At 40.5% G+C, this 19,052-nt stretch overlaps 1 protein-coding gene across 2 annotated transcripts; it reads right to left on the bottom strand.

Annotated features, from left to right (window-relative positions):
• Positions 1-1,286: 1,286 nt before the first annotated feature.
• Positions 1,287-18,080, bottom strand: e2f2 (E2F transcription factor 2). 2 transcript variants are annotated; one of them, XM_042500892.1, is made up of 7 exons: positions 17,312-18,080; positions 9,224-9,323; positions 7,411-7,630; positions 5,098-5,259; positions 4,862-4,976; positions 4,552-4,738; positions 1,287-3,051 (listed from the first exon to the last, which is right to left on the bottom strand). In XM_042500892.1, exons 1-7 carry the CDS (start codon positions 17,585-17,587, stop codon positions 2,777-2,779), a joined length of 1,335 nt encoding a protein of 444 aa, XP_042356826.1. In that variant the 5' UTR covers positions 17,588-18,080; the 3' UTR covers positions 1,287-2,776. The 2 variants fall into 2 exon arrangements, with proteins under 2 accessions (XP_042356826.1, XP_042356827.1); XM_042500893.1 differs by having other exon boundaries at positions 4,552-4,735.
• Positions 18,081-19,052: the final 972 nt, after the last annotated feature.

Genomic DNA, 19,052 nt, shown 5'->3' with positions numbered 1-19,052 from the left:
ACAATAGAAGAGCAGCGCAAAACAATAGCACCACAGCATATAGAATTTTAGCACAACATAGCCATGCAGGCAGCATGAAGCAACAACATATAACTTTTAAGCACAAACAGTCATGAATGCAGCATGAAGCAACGACACACACTAAGTAAACATGCAGACATGCAGAGCAGCAATAGCAAGAAGAAACAGAGGCAGAGATAAAATACAAGAGTCAACCTGACCATGTGAGACTTTTTACATTAAACTGTGTTTGAAAGATGGAGTGGCAAAATATGCCATTACAACCAAAAATGTAGATTTCCCTTTGGCACACCATTCCCATAACTATAATAATGCCAAAAACAGCCTTTTGCAAGTGGAGGGTATTTAATGTCTTACTAAAATTACTTATGAGAGACTATTTGGATTTTAAATTTGATGCTTTTCTCATTGAGGCCTCAATGAGGAAATAGATTTCACACCCTTTATTTTAACTAGCTTTTATTGTTGTTATATTTGAGGTCATTTTAATCATTAAGTTTATTGTTATGGTTATAAATAATACTGTGAATATAACCTCTCTTCCGCATAGCCAACATGTAGTACATTTACTGTATGATTTGCTGTTGTAATTTAGCTTCCTGGCCAATAGTTGTTTATATCGGAAAATACAACTTTCCAGTCTGGTTGAATCCTCTTTCTGGTCGCAGCATGAGGAAAATACTGAGTGGGTTTTCAGTGTTCTCCTTTTGTAACCTTTAACGGTTTTGCTGGGACTAAATAAAAGATATTTTAAACATATATTCTTGGTTCAGTGTTAGTTTGCCTGAAGGGAAGCCAAGGTGCTTCCCTTCGACCCGATCAACTTTTTTCACTTAATTTTCAGATTTAACCCCTGGGTTCCTACTATAGAATTTGAAATCTCTTCTGTTATTGAATTTTTCAGCAGAAGTCAGGTCATATTATTGAAGAAATTACACAGGGTTGGTGATAAAACATTAAAAGCAATGATGGATGAAGATTAGATGTATTTTCCTTTGCAGTTTTGCTGAAAATATTTGCTGGAGAAGTTAATTGCGATACTTTTCCAGGAAGTGCAGGTCCTTGCAGGTTCCTCGGATGACAAGTGAGTAAATTGAAAATCGAGCAAGATTCCAAGTGTAAACCATGGCTTCAGTATTTATTTAATAATTTCAAACAGATCACACAATATTACAAAATATTAAGTGCCGCATGTCATAAAAAAAAAACAGTTATGCCTCATGTAAAAAACTTTCAAAAAAATTCACTAAATAGGTATAAATACAAAAATCATTATGTACAAATACCAGAAAAATAATGCTCATTAAAAAAAAACCTACAAATGTTGAATTCACATCCTCTAACCTACACTGTAAAAACTCACACTCAAACACACAATGGAACCCATTTCCCAAGCTGTCAAATACACACACAAACACACATTTTCAAGTTTTGTTAGGACAGGACAGTTAGCTTATCTCTGCAGTGTAGAGGGAAAGCCAAAAATACATCAGCACGAAATTCAAATTTCCAAATGTCTGGAACGCATTGAAGGAAAAAACAACTACATGACTTTGACATTTAAACGAGCTGCACCACCACATGTGGGAAAGCATTCATAGCCTTTAAATTTGAACAGTAAGGATATAAATTCCTTTTTTCTGAGCTCCTAAATCAACATTTCTGAACAAGAGGAAAAGCAAATCGCTACTCTAATTAAACCTTAATTACATCAATTAACCCCTTGCTTCCAACACACCTGCAACACAGATGTTGCATTTCATTTATCTGGGGTAATTTCCTCAGAAATACAATAGTAGTTTTATACTACTACATAAAAAAACTATTAAAATCAGCAAACTCTTATCAATAGAGGAGCACCTGGATTTGAAATAAAGCTGCCAAACCAACAACAGTGAGTGTAAGTGTTAACAGAGTACCCATTATCAGCCTTTAACTCTGGATATGGTTCCACCTTTGGGTGTCACAAGCTGCCTGTCACATTTTGGCACACAACGCAGCACCAAACAGGTACAAGGCCTGACATTATATAAAGCTTAAGGCAGGTGACAGAAACCTGATCAGACAGAAGCAACATGAGCACTGTAAAAATGAGATTTCACACGATACTGTGTGTTCAAAAGGTAGATGTGGAGGATCTACGAGGACTGGTATCATTCACAGCTTAATTTATCAGTGTTGAAAGTAGACAGACTCCTAAAAACACACCCTGTGTTTGGTTTTGGTGGCTTTAGCTTACTCTCATCCGGTGATTGAGTCATGTAAAGCTGCATGGCAGTTAAAGCTGACATAATACAAGGCTGCCCCCTACGGGCCAAAGAGTGGCACTAAACATTTAGACTTTGGAGACGAGGAAGAAAAAATTCCTGAGTTGTCACACTGTAAACACCGCCTGATAACTAAACGCATAACTTTCATTTTGTTAATGGGGATGTGATATGCATAATAACCCATGTGTTTGTATGAGTTAATTTTTTTTTTTTTATCTTTTAGCAAAATTTGAAAATATGACACAATTCCTGCTTTTTGAACAGTTTTCTAATGGTCATTTTTACAAAATTATGTACAAATTATTTTACTTATATAAAAATAACAAAGGGGAACTCCTTTGAAATTACTAACATTAAACCAGGTATGGTTAAAAACAAAGAGTGATGGCTTCATAGTGTAATATTTCCTACCTCGCGAAGGCATTCAATTAAATATTTCCCCCAAATCTCCCCAAATTTCCTTCCCCCCTTCCTTCACTTACATCTCAGCTCTTCAACAGTTCTCCAAGATCATACGTGTCAAAGAAATCTGACACACCCTCGCCATCCTCCAGGCTCCAGAGATAATCGTCGTGGTCTAAAGGTGGAGAGAAACTGACAAAGGGGGTGTTTGGGTCTGGCGTGAAGGAGGTGCAAGGAAGCTGGTCCTCCGTGATCTGGAGGAGGCTAGGGGGAAGACCCAGCAGACCCTCGACGTCCAGCAGAGTAGAGGTGGAGGCTGCGGCTGAGGAGGTGGCTGGAGCTGCTGTCGATATGTTGGCTGTGATTGAAAAAAATGACAGAACATAAATTCATCTATTCAGCCTATTATGTTCCTTGAATGTTTAAATACATGCAATTATTGCCAATATAGATACAGTTTCTACAAGTTTTGTTTTTCAACTTAATACTTCCAAGTGATGGCAGTGTCAGCAGCCAGTATTGAGTCAGTATATTTGGCTCTAATCTGGGGCATCATTCACGCCGAGTCTCAGCTAGTATACTGTGCTCTGTGTTACATTTTATGTAATTCTGGTCATTTATCTTTATTTTTTTGCACATTAGCCTTTATTCTTATAATTTCCACCAACCAGTACTTGTACAGCACTTCAAACTGCACTGAGGTATATCAAATGCCTGATACCTATTACAGTTAGCTGACTGATCTTTTGATTGGTTGATTGAGAATTTTAAGGGAATATACTGACATTTCCTTTCCTGCAAGAAGTTATGTGACAACATGGATACATCTCTGATGTCTGCGCTATAGTTAAAAAATACACCTACCGATGCCCTTAAAACTCGCCAAGATAATTGTCAAGATTACTCCAGTACTCATTTAACAATGTTGGACTCAGAGTGGACAGTTTAAAAAAGGATCAAAATAGATACAGCGTAACCAGTTATAATCTTTTTTTGCCACATTTACACTACATGGTACAGCACAGCTCTGCTCGGCTCAATGTGCTTGTATTTGGTTTTCAAAAGTAGTACCCAGTCCTTGTTTTGGTGCCACTACAGTTGAGGTAACATTGGGTTGAACGGGTACTAGAAGGTGGAGTTAAACAACTACAGACCACTGACTGGGCGAAGCGAGCTGTCACTAGGGCGACAGAGGTAAGGAGAAGGGTCGCTCGTCCCAGATTTTTTTAAAAAGTCAACCTGCAAAACTACGGCATACACTATTTACTATGAACTGACGTAGTGCAGACGTCCTTCTGTTTGGTTGCCAATGGGAGGATCTATTGTCATGGTGAAGATGAGGTCACTGCTTTGTCATACAGCATTGCTATGGCGATCAGCTAAAAATCCCACCTACACTGAGGGGGTACTATCTGCGTTGGAAAGCAAAATAGAGAACGCACATCGTACCAAAAGTGAGTTAAATTGGGCCAAACCGTGGAGCTAATTTATTCGACATTTTCTCATTTGTTGTCAAAACTTGGTGTTGACATTACCTACAAATCAACTTGACTCGATTCACACGGATGCACAGATTCAGGTATATCATGCTTGTAGTAGCTATTGCAACCTCAGGCGCAAGTTTTTCTCAGTCTCGTTGTTACCACAAGATAAACGTATGTTTCCGTCGTTACATTATAGTCAGGCTAGCTAGAGCATGCTGCTTCCAAAAGAAAAGCAGCTCCCAAAACAAGTGCATAGATGCAATCATAGCCTCACATACAACTCCTTGTTGGAATAAGGTGAGTCATTACACAATAAGTTCCTGGAGTGAGAATCCTACTGCACTGTGCATGACCCTACAGAGAGCCTCGCTTACATTCAGCAGGCTCCTCTTTGATGCTGAAACTTGGAGCTGTGGATGGAGGGCCGAGTGGTTGAGGGAACTCCTTTTTAGGGGTGACAGCACTTTTAACCGGGCTAGCATCTTCGAGACCCTCTTCTGGACACAGGTAGACTTCAATAGGGCCATTCTTACTCTTTAAATAGATCTGTAACGACCCCTGCTGTAGGGAGAAAGTGACGCAGAAAAAGTTATAATAGTTGTACATATACAATACAATACAATGTATTTTTTTTCTTTTGGAATTGCAATTAAATATGTTTTTATTCAAAATCCATTTTCTCACCCCTGCCGTGTCTGGCACCTCCAGTTTGGTGTCAGCCGGAGCCTTAACGGCAATAACTGTCTGGTCTCTGAGACTGCCGATGGAGCGGATATCCTGATATGTCACATAGCCCAATGTACAGTATATGGTCAAGGGTGTTAACAAGCAGCCGAAATTAAGCAGATAGTTGCGTGTGTAACCACAAGACCACCACAAAACGACGTACACAAGCACACATGGCTGGATGTAAAGGATATCTCTTATTATCTTCATATTCTGTGAGTTGTTTGAGCTGAGCTGTGCTGGAGTGGATCAGCTCATCCAGAGATCGCTCTACTCTCTCCAGGTCTCCGAGCTCTTTCCTTAGGGCGCAAGCCTTCTCTCCTCCACTTGCACCACCCTCAAATACATCTCCAACCCTATGAGAATACACATAAAAATATAAATAAACGAAAGCTGTGATGATGTTATTGCAGTAAAAACTCTTGGAAGCTGTTGTAACAACTCAAAAACAGTGTAATAGACAGTAAACACTCCACGTAGTTTGGCAGAGGTTGTTCAATGTTGGACAAAGGTGTTGTAATGCCTCCAAACAGCCACTAGGGGGCAGATAAACTAAATGTAAGCAGGATAAATGCACTCAATTGTAGCCACACAATGGCTTTTCAATAATCACACAATAAAAACATATATTTTCACCTTTGGTTTTGGCTGTGTCAGAGGTGAAGATGTAGTTTATGATGTACTGAATTTGGTTCTAATATCATTTCTAGTCCATGTAATTAGCGCTCAAAATATTGAGAACACTTTTCAATAAGATGTTAAGCAAAGTGGCCATGCTGCATAACTGATTCAGTAAAGTTTATGGTCAATATGCAACTAAAGTAGAGCTACAAAGTTAATCAATTAGTCGTTTGAAACAATATTAATCACCACCTCTTTTGATAATCAGTTAATTGTTGTAGTCATTATTCAAGCAAAAATGTCAAACATTTGCTGGTTCAAGTTTCTCAAATGTGAGAATTTGCAGCGTGCTTTTCTTTTTTTAAATAATCATAGTAAATAAAAATAAATAATTAAAGAGTCTTTGTGTTGCAAAAAAGAAGCACTTTGAAAATGTCACTTTAGACTGTAAAATTGTGATGAGCATTTTCACATTTTTTTTAAATTTTATTGACTAAATAATAAATAGATTAATTATTTAAAAAAAACAGATTACTTGTTAATGAAAATAATCATTAGTTGCAGCCAGAACAAAAACAAAAAAAACATTGGTAGTTATTTGGTAGTATTTAATTCAGGGTTTTGTGTTGCTTTCCATTACATGATACAGATTTCTCGATTTTACTGGTCCCTCAGTATGAAGGGCTATTCAGACTTCATCTGTGGGAAACTCTGACCCCTGCTTAACATGAGGAGTGTCTGCTTATTCTGCAATTTACTGTCAGTAAAAATGTTTGGCAGTTGGCTTAGAAGATAAAGTCTCATCGGAGCCGTTTGACAGAAGTAAATAAACTGTATCCGAGTTTGTTGAAAGCTGTGTTTATAGAGCTGAACTGTGGCTGTCATGTGGTTAACAACCGAAAAAACATTTTATTGTACTGCTGATAGTTTAACCAAGACCACGCTGGGGTCTGGAACTCCCACCAAGCATCAAATGTTGGTAAAGGTTTCATGTTGGGGGACTTATTTGGCTATGTTTAGCCTTAATGCTCAATTTATGCTCAGATCTTTTTTTGTTTGGTTGTTCATATTACTTTTTTTAAATGCGGCCTTTATCAGATTCCAGTGTGAACTAGTCACAGTCCTGAACTGTCCCATATGCACAAAAGAACAACAAACACATTACTGGCAGCGCACTGTTGCAGGGAAGTAAACACAGAGGCCAGTGAAGGCAGCGTTTATGGTGTTGTTTTTAAAATGATGTGCAGTGAAAGCCTGAGAATTGTGAGCGAGAAAGAGAGACGGATTTTCAAATATGGTACTTTGTGGTGCAATGGCTGTGATTTCTGTACGAAGGAATGTGTTGATGTGGAGTCGTGAGTGATGGGATCGTGACATGAATGGCTTCACTGAAACAGATCTCATCCATAATTTCAGAATCTCAAGGGCCGCTTTTAACTACATCTGTCAAAAAACTCTCACAGCAAGACACTGATGTGGGTCAAATGCCAATATGACTGTTCAGACTGAGGTTGCATAACAAAATATAATATCTCTATCTGGTTTAGGACCGCATATAAAAGTTGCCGAAAGCAGAATTGAAAAGATCAGATTCCATGACCTGTGCTGCAGAGGTTATGACTAACAAAAAAAAAAAGATATGAGTCACAAATGAGCAAAAAAACTAGATTAAAAAGGTCACTTATGCATGCAGTCTGAACGTAACCTTTTGCACTGTCTGGCAAATGTTTAGAAGATAAAATTTAAATATTTTAACTATGCATTTTTAACTTTTTTCCCTCTAACATCTGGCTCTGATCATGAGCCAGTTAGACATACATATTTGTCTATTATTAAAACTATTTCCATTTCCCGTTTTATACGTCTTCCTCTGTATTGATACTCACAGCCACTGAATGTTGTTCTTGGACTTCTTTCGTATGAGCTGAACTCCCTCCAGGACATTCGTGATGTCATAGATGCGCCTCTTTTGGACCTCCAAAACCTCAGTGGCCCAGTTAAGGTCGAGGACTCCATCAGGAGACTCCGCAATTAGACCCACAAATTTCTTCGTCAGCAGGCCCAAGGAGGTGTCGTACCGTGTCCGCTCACCTGGAGACTTTGGAGCTGAGAGCAAAGACGCAGGCAGAGGCATGTGAAGAGGTGAACAGTTAGAGATTAAAAGCAGCACAAACAGACAAATATATGTAGATATTTAACAGAAAATGAAGCAATCATGAAAGTAAGTCAAAACAAAGAACTGTACTTCATTAGGTTTATTTACATAAATGCTGTTACAAAGAAACTCAAAATCTCTCCCACAGATCAGCCTTTTCCCCCAAAATGTAAGATGAGTAAGCAAATAAACGTTCTGTAAGTGCCAACTTTTATCATATAAATGCATCAATAACCTTCATTCCTACGTGAATGTGACTCGTGTAGCATTGTGTGTTTATGATCCTGTTCACTGACTGTAAACAAGCTTCACACCACAGATATCTCCTCACACTAACAGTCGCCCGCACAACTGCTCCATCCACCCTCCCCTACCGTCCCCTCTCTGGACTTGCACCACTGTAAAGAACTGTAATTACACAACTTCCTGTGACTTATCTCTTTGTACTTAACACTTTTTTAATGGCCTTTTTATATTGCTCTTCTTTATTATTATATTGGACTTAGAGGAATACTTCACCCCCCAAATGACCATTTGTGCGTCAATTGCTCACCCTGTTACACCGAGAGCCTAAAATCTGAGAAAAGTTCTGATGAACTGCAGTAAAAATGGGTCCGTGTTGAGCAACCGCAACACCACACCAAACATCTGTTTACAAACTCTCACACAACTGGTGCAGTATAATCCAAGTCTCATTTTTCCAAATGTATGCTCAGTACTGTAAAGTAAGTAAGCAAGTAAAACTTATCTATGCTCCTTTCAAAGCCAGACTCAATTGACAAGAAGAGTCAGTTTATTTTTCAGAACATGCAAGTTGCTTATTGACCACTGCCACAATTGGTAGCTTGTTTGTGTTATTGTGTGACTTTGGGAAATCCAGACTAACCTTTCAAAACGCCAAAGTTAAATATTAACACAAACAAACTACTGACCAAGGCTGCAGGATAGAGTGAATAAGTTTCACTTTGTGCTCAGTGGTTTCAATATAAATGGTTTAGTAAAGGTGCATGACTTTGGCAAGACTTGGATTATACTGCAATAGCTGTGTGAGAGCATGTAAATGGATGTTTTGATACAGTTTTGCTATTGGTAAATGTGGTCCCATATGAATACAATTCATCATGAATTCTTAGTTTTTGAATGGAGGCATGGGAGAAAAATAACGTTTTCTTTGGGAATTCAGTGTAACACTGGTTTAGTACTTTATACACAAAACATTTTGGGTGAAGTTTTCCTTTAATATAACTCTACCAAAATGTTGCAACTTTTAGTTGATTTTTTGTTGTTGTTGTTTGTTGTCACCATTGTGCTGTTTTAGTGTTCCCAGAGCGCCTCCTCTGCATGGAGTAAAGGGTCTGTCAGTGACTGGCTTCTCCCTTGTTGTACTGTAAACTTGACTTGAATAGAAGCACTTCAGAGATGTTATCAGCACAGATAACACTAATAGCTCTGGTGCAGCTCAAGTATCTATTCACTAAACCCGACTACATGAAGCCACCTCTTTCACATTCATGTATTTTCTGATCGGTAGCTGTTGTACTCACTCCTTGGACTTGGTATCCTGGCTGCGATGCTGCTTTTGCCTTTTGGTGTTCGGAACTCTGGCAGGTAAAGAGGGTCCTCCAGGTCCAGCTTCCTCTTAGCCTAAAATGGAAAGAGTTTATATATATATATACACGTCAGTAAATTAAGAAAATATAAGAGCAAAGAGTGTTTGTTACAGCTGCAGTGTTCACTATGACCTAATCATTCTGGCATCGTAAGAAAATATATATTGTAAATATAATCCTCATTTGAGTTCTTTACTTGGCTATGGTCTGCTGGAAACTATCTTTCATCCTACTTGACTTTACGTAATGGCAAGTTAGTAGTTAAATCATGAGAATGAAGTGTGTGGGGCACGTCCAGCCAATCCATGAAACAGTGCTGGTAAAAGTGTTAAATAGGGGGGTTGTTGAAAAGTGTCGTAAATGTGCCAACAGCCCTCAAGTGCAGGAACAAAGCACCCCCGTCACACTTTCCCAAGCACTTCAAGAGGGGCTGTGTGTGTGTGTGTGTGTGTGTGTGTGTGTGTGTGTGTGTGTGTGTGTGTGTGTGTGTGTGTGTGTGTGTGTGTGTGTGTGTGTGTGTGTGTGTGTGTGTGTGTGTGTGTGTGTGTGTGTGTGTGTGTGTGTGTGTGTGTGTGTGGGTGTGGAGTTGTAGGGGCAGATAGGGGAAGGGAGTGATCTGCTCCCAACCCACTGCATGCAAAATGCAAGGCAATCCCTGGAATTACTCAATGACCTCTCCTCCCCCTCTCGAGCCTCCCAAACTCCCCTTTCTTCTACAGCGTTAACACACAGGCTCTCCACACACTCATACTAATGTTCACTTCACTATAACTGTACTGCATCATACACTCAAGAGCTGCAACTTCAACCAAAAACACACACACACAACCTTTGGACCCCAGTCTTCATATGACCACTACTTTTTTTTCCAGTGACCTACATAGGCCCAACGTACCAAAACTGAAAGTTTCGCTTACGTGATTGAGCAATGACCAACTGTGTGAAAAATGAAAAAGTTGCACAAATCGGTGACACCCCGACATGTGTAATTCCTGACAGTTAAGTGTTATCTCCAACACGCTGGACGAGAATGTCTGCAGTCAATCTGTATTCATTACCCTCGTTGCGCAGTGCGCCCACACAGAAAAACTCTGGTGACTGAGCTAACGGGGCGTAGGATTTCAGCAAGACATTACTGAAGCTGCTGGGTAATTTGTCGCATCTGGTTAGGACCTCAGCTCACTCCTTTCTTATCCTTTCAGCTCTGTTTTCTCTCACAAACACTCGCCTTTCCTTCACGTCTCTCCACAAAGACTTGGCAACAATAATCCCTTTTTGTCACCGCGGTGCTCTAGCTAATAGGTTTAGGTGACTGACTTTTTCTGAGGAGGGTAAAAGTGCTGAATTGACTTTACCACGTGTGGATGCGCCTGTGTGAGTTTGGGGATAATGAAGGCTGCCATTGTCCCAGTGTGCTCTCTGACATGTCCACCTGTTGACTTGTGACATCTGGAGCAGCACAGCAAGTGTATGTGCTGCTGGTGGGGCAGCTTTTAATCCCTACAGCACACAGACGGCCATACAGTGACCTCAGCAGGACGCAGAATTGGGGGCAGCCCATATTTCAAACAGCCTAAACTTCTTAAGCCCAGTTTGTCGAGAAATGTCCCATTGGACCGAAAGCCTATTCACAGTTCAAAGTAGCAGGTCACTGCACCCCCACCCCCCCCCCCCCCCCGCAGTTAGATAACCCAATTATCAGAAAAAGAAGTTTGCATCGTACATTTCTGTAAACCACATATACATTACATTTGTCATTAACACTGTGGTGAATGTGTGGTTAGGTGTAGGCACAAAAACCACCTGGTTATAGTGAGGAAAAGATCGTTTTTCTCTTAAAACACCAAGTTTCAGTATCTAAAACACTGCTGTATCAACACTGCCCGGGATCAGTGGTTCATACGCCACCGGGAAACTGAAACTTACTGCAGTGAGTGCCTATTTTCAAAGAAAGGGGACTCTGATGCATGGCCATTTGTTTTTGAGATAGCGGGTTATTAAGAAATGGGCTTTTGGTCCAACAGGACATTTTTTGGACAAATGGGGATTTTGGTATTTTGGAGCTCCTGAACAATGGCACGGTACCCACAGAACTACAGTGATATGCTCCTCTGAACAAAATGGTGACTGTCAGCATGTATTTATGAGATTAAAAGCAGTGTTTCTGTTGGCTCAGAGTCCTGACAGCTGCTGCCAGACACCAGAGGAAGATCCAACAGAAAGATCTGTCTGGCTTCACTTGATTGTCCATTTTTTTTCAGTTCCAGATAAGGTATTGTATAAAAAAAAAGCAGCCTTTACATTAGAATAACGTTATGAACTTCCATGGCCTTAACATGCAGATGAAGCTGCACCGTGTCTCCATTTTTCAGGCTTGTAGGTCTAAAATTTGAGAGACACACAGCCACAGGCATGGTGGTGACACGCTGTAAGAGGGGAACCAACGGTTTCACCCTGCAGCTGTATGGGTGAGGGTGGGGGCTCCCTTTTTTGCATGAGGGATTTCTCTGGTGAGTCAACCATATTACGCAAACACTGTTTCACGTAGTGGAAAGACACGTTGTTGATTTGTAGGCAAATGTTCAGGGACATGAGAACATCCTTAAAGACTAAATGTGATCATTTGGATCAGTCTTACACACCCTGCACACTGCGTGCACTGTAAGCATATGTTTGTCAATTTAAAATCAGTTCCCGTGTAGTTACTGTGCAGCCACTGTTTAGGCCAATTGCTGTGAGAGGAAAAAGGAAAGGGCTGAGCCAAATACACCCCTATTAACTCTCTATCTCCAAGACTCGCCTGGCCTGTTACACCCATAGCACTGCACGTGGCTTCTCCAGTTTGCTCTACATTCTTTGGCAGATTCCCGCCGCCCGCTACTGCTGCTGTGGTGAAATCTCCACAGCGGCATTTCACACACAAAGTCACAGTCACGTGAAGGACTTCTGCAGTTGGGCCTCTCTTCAAACCAACAAACCTGCGGTGGCGTGGGACTCAGATTCCACTCAAGCCAAGGGCAAGTTACAGTATGCCTGCAAATATCTACTCCTCTGTACACAAAGCTCTCACCACCACACCCTCAGAGAGTCAAAGGAAAAACAATGTCTGCATTGCTGATGAGATTGTCAACATGGCTCTCAGGAGGTAAAAGAGAAGGGTGTATCTGCCCATTTGGGTTGGTGGAGATAGAGAGGGGTGGGCTGGGTGGGAACATACTGCTTTGAAATGCTAAACTTCCCCTATTGAGGACATTATGTTCAGGGCCAGCGCTGGCCTGAGGCTGAGGTAAAACGAGGTGAATGAGAGCGAAAAGAGAAACAGAGGTTTTGGGTGAGTGCATACAGTTGGCGGCCAATGTCACACCCGAGTGACATTGGTGTGAGTGGGGGATCAACAGACGAAGGATCTCTGGAAACACAAGGTGATTCACTGGCGGTTGAAGAGTTTGTTTTCGCACAGAGAGGCAGAGAGTTGATATGAACGCTGATGCACTTTTGGCAGATTGCACACATTCCATGACGATCTGGGAACACGCACATGTGACATAAGCAGGGAATAAGCGGGACATTGTTTCTGCTTGACATTATGCAGATACATGTCGCTGCCGGACTGCCATTTGGCTGTAGTAAATGTAGCCGTTATACAGAGAGAGGACTTCCCTGGATACTGACGCAAGCCTGAATCCTGTAACACATTTACATCTCTATCAATGCGAAAGGAAACAAGGGTGACACATTATCAACAGTCCACACACCCTGGTTAAAAGCCACATGACAATCCCTGATACACTGCCTTTTACTACAGTCAGCATGATTAAAAAGTAAAGACGAGATCGCTGCAGCTTAAGCTAACTTCATTCAGTCAAACATTAACCTTTTTCCTCAGTGTTTTTCACAGCACGTGCCCCATGAGTAAGCTTTCAAACGTGGGATTATGCGCGGCTGTTGTATAGACGGGTTTGTAATTAAAGGAACGCAGGTTTTCATGCTGAGCCAAATGTTCTGTCACCAAGTGTAAAAAATAAGCTCGAAAGACAGCGGGTACTGAGTACTGTTGTTTAAGTTAAAGGAAGTGAGCTGTACATGAAGAAGCAACACTTCCTGTAAACAGAAGACTGAACATGCAATCAAGCTGCTGTGTCAGCAAACACACTAAGACGACACTACAGTCACAACTACAACACTGTGAAAAAGGCCTGAGCCGCCCAAAACCTTTTGTCATTTTAGCAAGGTTATAGGGATCATACGTGTTCATTTCTCAGTAATCGTTTTATTAAAATACAACCAGAACACACAGAAAATATGTATACAGTATTAAAACTAGTACTTCAGAATAAATCAACTTTAACAATAAGTTGCTAGTGTGACCTCCCTTTCCATTTAGTATGTCTTGGACTCTCTTGGGCAGACAATATGAGATTTGCAAAACTAATCTTCTGGTATACCAGAAGATTATTTAAGATAACTTGAAGATGCTTTTTGTAAAGGGAGGTCAAACTAGATAGTGACTTAGGTCTGAAGAAGATATATATATATATATACACATTTTTTTTTTCTATGGTGGCCTAAGACTTTGCACAGATTTACTTCAGTGTTTCCCTTAGAACATAATAATGGCATCCTTCCATATATATATATATATATATATATATATATATATATATATATATATATTCATTTTTGTCCATACCAGCTGCAGCACTGATGATCTGTGGCTGAGAACTAAAGCTCACCTTAATTTAGATAGATAGATAATTTAGATCCATTTTTGGAGTGATAAACAGACCAACTTGGCACTGAGACTCAACAATCAGCCATCTTTCTCCAGAATTACATACAGCACGTTTAAGGAATTTGGAGTGGACCGAATATTGTAGACTTTGGCACATGACCCTAAAAAAACACTGCAGGTGCAGTCAACAGTAATTTAGAAATTCAGGAGTGCGTCAGAGACTGTAACACTCTCAGACGAAAAGCAATGACTACCTCTGAGTTTCCCAGAGAATATGTACGTCTTCTCAGCTCACATGAAAAGCAAAAAAAAAGCGAGCTTTGATTATCACCTTTGATGTTTTTGAATGAGGGCAGAAGGAAGGAAGAAGCTTTTAAATCCTTTACTACAAAACAGGATTACTCATCTTAATGTGTCTTTAGTTGTTTGTGACATGAACAAGATACACATTTCAGCATCTTTTGTTTTTTAAGACTTTTAGGTGCAAGTTCCCCCTTGATTAAAAGTTTACCTAATTTACTGAAACGTGCTGAGGAAGTTACAGAATCGTGGGACTTCGGGACTTTTGAAACCTGCTCTGCAATTTCAAAAGTGCACCTCAACTGAGACCTCCTGCATCACCTTTGCAACGTGTCATAACAGAAAAACTGCTTTTCTTCAAGTCACTTAAAAAAAGAAGTTTGAGTGGTCCCAACAAATTCAAACATGTATATATGTACTGTATGTATGGCAGCGAGAATGAATGGACAGTGTTATTATCAGCGGGAAAACACACTCAGCACTTTGGCTCCCATATCAGCAACATGTCACCAACCTCTGATGATTACACAACAGTATAATAAACCCTATCAGCCCACATCCATAACACTCTGTATTAGCCGGGGTCAGTTATGAGCAAGTATCTGTCACATGAACTGCTCTTAATGCTGGATTAATATGTGAAAAACACATTTCTGTAAGTCACTAGACAAAATTGAGAATTCAAACATGTGACATGCACAAATCCAAGAATGCATACACAACACTTAACTGTAATTAAGTTCACCTTGGCATATGATAAGCCAGGTGGTAGCCTATTTCTCACTTTACTTACGCCCAGCTAATCCTCTTGCGGGGCCTATTAGTGAATACAGGCTCCAAGGGCAGGGGGTTAACATGAGATTTGGAGACCCTGTACACACTCTAACCCCTAACCCCTTTAGCCTGACAGCAATTCACTAACTTACCGACTGGCTGGCTTGAAAGAAAAGACCAAATATAACAAGCAACAGCAGGTGTGGAGCATGTTGCGGGGTGCGATCCAATCCTCTCAGATCATAAAGCTTTTCAAATAATCCTTTACGCATAGAGGGCATAGCAGGAATTCTGAGTTTTTCTTACCAAAAAAAATCTGAATGATGTTTTTAGGAGCTTCTATCGCTTGACATGACAAACATCAGCTCTCAGGAAAACACCACTTGTCCAGTTGTGACCTCTGACCTCCACCTCCTTCCCACAGTGATATAAACAGGTTACACTGGTCCTGTATTGCCTCAGTGACAGGTGCAGTTGGGGCAGCTGTCATGTGGGTGTAATCACAAAAAAAGCTGTCCAAATACAAGTGATTTTTGTCAAATTATAGTTAATTTTTAGCACAAAATGCTTAATAGATCTATAACCCTTCTTTCTTGTTCATTAGCATTTTCCAGTTCCTCTGGTTCCTGAGTAATAAGCAGTTTCTCTTCTTTTGACCTTCTTTAATTGACACCAATACAGCAAGACAGTGGACATCCAGCTTCTCTGTCCACTCAACTCTAACACATGGCAACTTGAGTCTTTTACACACTCAGCTGTCCCTAACAAGTAGGAACTAATTGTACTCTCATGAAGACCAGCCTCGTCCTCGTGCAACCTCTCTCTGTATGAAAACACAATGTGGAATTATTCCTAAAATAATAATAATAATCCAAAAATAGAACTACTATAGTAACTATGGTTACCGACCAGTCAAAAGCTGTGTTTACATTAATGTCTGCCACCAGACTGCTCATTGTTTGATAGTGTAAAAGCTACCCCTGCTGCCCTGGCTATCTCCCACTGTGGAGGCCACTCATCCTTCCTTTTCACAAGCGAGGGGCCCCCAAACACTCTCCAAACACTATCAACTAACCCCCCTCCCTTACCAAAACCATCAAACACACATTTACACACACGGCGTCTGGTCTTGTCTAGCTACAGCTGGACTGCGGAGAAAAGATGTCACACAAGTTAACATGGCATACACACGATTCACACACATCGAGCAGCAGCAGTCACAGTGGCTCCTCTGAGGCTTATCACGTAAAAACATATTTGAATGTGCCCCAAACGCACATGCATACCAGTGGAAATCAACAATTATTCCACCCACATAACTCACTGTACTGGATACACTTTGCATGCAGCTATTACAAATTCAAACATTTTCCCATTGACCACCACAGTGTCTCACTGATACCATTTCATCTCTCGCTTGGTGTCCTTGAAATCAGTTCAGTCGTGGTGCAATTTATTATCGCATCATCATCAACTCCTTTTTCCCATGGATACCTGGGAAAAAAGGGGCTCGGTAATACCTTGTCAGGGGGCCCTTTATAGGGTTAATTCACCTTGTGCCAGTTGACTGATTCAGTTTAAGGCCCTACTCAGGACATACCTGTCCAAAGGTAAGCTTAAAAAACAGTTTAACACAAGTGATGAGTGTGACAGATGCTCACTGGCACCTGCCAATTACAATCGTGTTTTTTTTTTCGTGTCCAATACTGGGTTCATTCTGGGCATTTTTTATAACGCTCTGTCAGAAGCCCCCAAATAATCCCGTGGTTCCAAACACCTTGATTTCTATTTCAGGTGTTACTGTAAAAAATTACAAAGTTCACTACCAAAGAGAGAAATACTAATACTTTTGCTTCTCTTCTCCAAAATCATCCACCTTCTCATTCTTGAATGAAAGATACAAAGTCCAGAAAATAAAGGGCTGCAGCAATCATTTTGATACCACTTGGGACCCTATTCTGTCTTTTTTAACGGGATTTATGTAGTCGGCAATTTTACAGAGCAAAGTTAACCGTTTCTATATGCAACTGGTATTTCTTTTTTTTGTTTATTGAGTCTCTTCCCTGTGTACCCAATGTGTGCTGTTTGCCATTAGGGGGGATATGTCGTGGCTGTGTGTTTGGTGTTAAACTGGGTGACATGTACTGGTGGATATGTAGGTTGTTGAGTGTGTAGTTTGCAGTGCTCGTATGTGCAGTGTGTGTTTGATTATTTACCGGCAGTCGCCCGGAGGATGATCTGATGGGTTTAGCCTCTGGTCCGTGGGGGGTTGAATACAGGCTGTTGGCTCTTTGTTCGGCCACGGCGGTGTTGCAGATCTGGGTGAAATATCCGGCCGGTACCGTGCTCATCGGAGGGCTGGACAGTCCGGTGCTGAAGAACTCGGTCTTCACTCCTCCGGTGGACAAAACCTTCATCTTCTGCTGAGAGCAAGCAAGTCCCACCACTGGCCGAGCTGATGCCGGAGAGACGCCTTTAGGCATCCGCATCATTTTCCTGAGTAAACTAAATTTAACCGGATTGGTCAAGCTAAGCACACGATCAATGCTCTGCTAAATCGGTTCCTGCTACTAGAAAGTTGCTGCCTCTGCTATAGAAAGAACATATATCTTCACTCTGCAAATACAATAACAAAAGAGCAACTCATGCAGCCGAAATCAGCCTATTCAATGCAAAGTGCATGGGTTAAACACACAATTTAGCCCTATTTTCTAATAATATTCGTCATCAAACGCAGCAAAACTGGTCGGTGTTGATATCCTTTGTTCCGTAACAAAGTGCAGACCAAACTTGTCGAACAAGTTACAAAAACCGTGATCAGTAAATAAATAATCTACTTAAAACGTCCTGTAATTTAAAGTCCGGTAAAAGAAGGCTTCCAGGTCTCATTGAGATCAGTTTCCACCTTAAGATTTACAATTTCGTCTGACTTCTGTGTGATGCGGAAACCGTCCCGGTGTGTGACTTCAGTCCGTCCAGCTCAGAGCTCCGCTCTCCATACAACAGGACAAGAGAGCTGGCTGGTAGAAGAACAGCTTTTTTACCGCCAAACTTCGTCCCGCGAAATTTAGATCTCCCGCGGTTAGAACGCGGCTCTGATTGGCTCGCGGCACGTTCGGCTTGTCATATTTGCATAAAACAGTTGTACGAGGACGGGGCTGGTCTTCTTAAAGGGCCAGTAGCATAATTTTGGGACATAATGTTCTTTTATTAGCAGGCTGGAGTTGCAAACAATGACCACTCACTATTTGATTGTGAATGAGTTTAGGCTATATAATCAGACATTTAATAAAAGACTGGTAACTTTGTTGGTGCCACACCTTTTGTGTGGTTTTTACAGGTCATAATGACCAACTATTAGACCCTTCAGGTCTATTTCAAATGAGGAAAATTACAAGAATAGCATGTTCAAAACATTTAGAATTTCTAACACGGTGCAATTGTACACACAATAGTTGTGTTTTGATAAAAACTAAACTCAATATTTCTTAAAAAATGTGTATTAACTATGAGTTAGGTCAAGCCCCAGTAAAGAAATGGGACATTTAATAGAAAACAAAAAACAGGGAACTGTTTTATTTAACTTTGAAGACACTTCAGTTGAGGTTTTAGGGACATGTTGCATCAAAAGAAATAGATTAATATTTTTTCTTTTGTTTTGTATTTGTTTTTAACTTTAATGTATATTTTATCATTATTATTACTGTTTGTCATACATATTTGTGTCTTTCTTGTGCTTCACTGAGCTGTAAACAGTAAAGTCTGGGGTAGGCCTATAGGCCAAATTAGTAGGTTAATTTTAGGAAGTAATATCACCATTGAAAATGTATTTAGAGGGGTTGAATATGGACATGAATAGACTAAAAGTATATAAGTATGTGAGCTTTTTTGTAAACATTTCCTCTGTGTTATGTGTTCTATGTATGGTCTTTGTGTTGAATGAATAAAAGTTAAATA

Source organism: Plectropomus leopardus, chromosome 14 (assembly GCF_008729295.1).
Source record: "Plectropomus leopardus isolate mb chromosome 14, YSFRI_Pleo_2.0, whole genome shotgun sequence".
In the NCBI taxonomy this organism is placed as follows: domain Eukaryota; kingdom Metazoa; phylum Chordata; class Actinopteri; order Perciformes; family Serranidae; genus Plectropomus; species Plectropomus leopardus.
The sequence above is the reverse complement of the archived record's forward strand: the minus strand, read 5'-3'. Positions and strand labels throughout refer to the sequence as shown.

What these genes read in the sequence shown, in the direction of transcription:
- e2f2 (XM_042500892.1), bottom strand. Translation starts at nt 17,587, where the DNA reads ATGATGCGGATGCCTAAAGGCGTCTCTCCGGCATCAGCTCGGCCAGTG. An exon ending in AAGAACAACATTCAGTGGCT is followed by an intron (nt 5,260 to 7,410) that starts GTGAGTATCAAT and finishes GTATTCTCATAG; the next exon opens with GGTTGGAGATGTATTTGAGG. An exon ending in AGGTGCCAGACACGGCAGGG is followed by an intron (nt 4,739 to 4,861) that starts GTGAGAAAATGG and finishes TTCTCCCTACAG; the next exon opens with CAGGGGTCGTTACAGATCTA.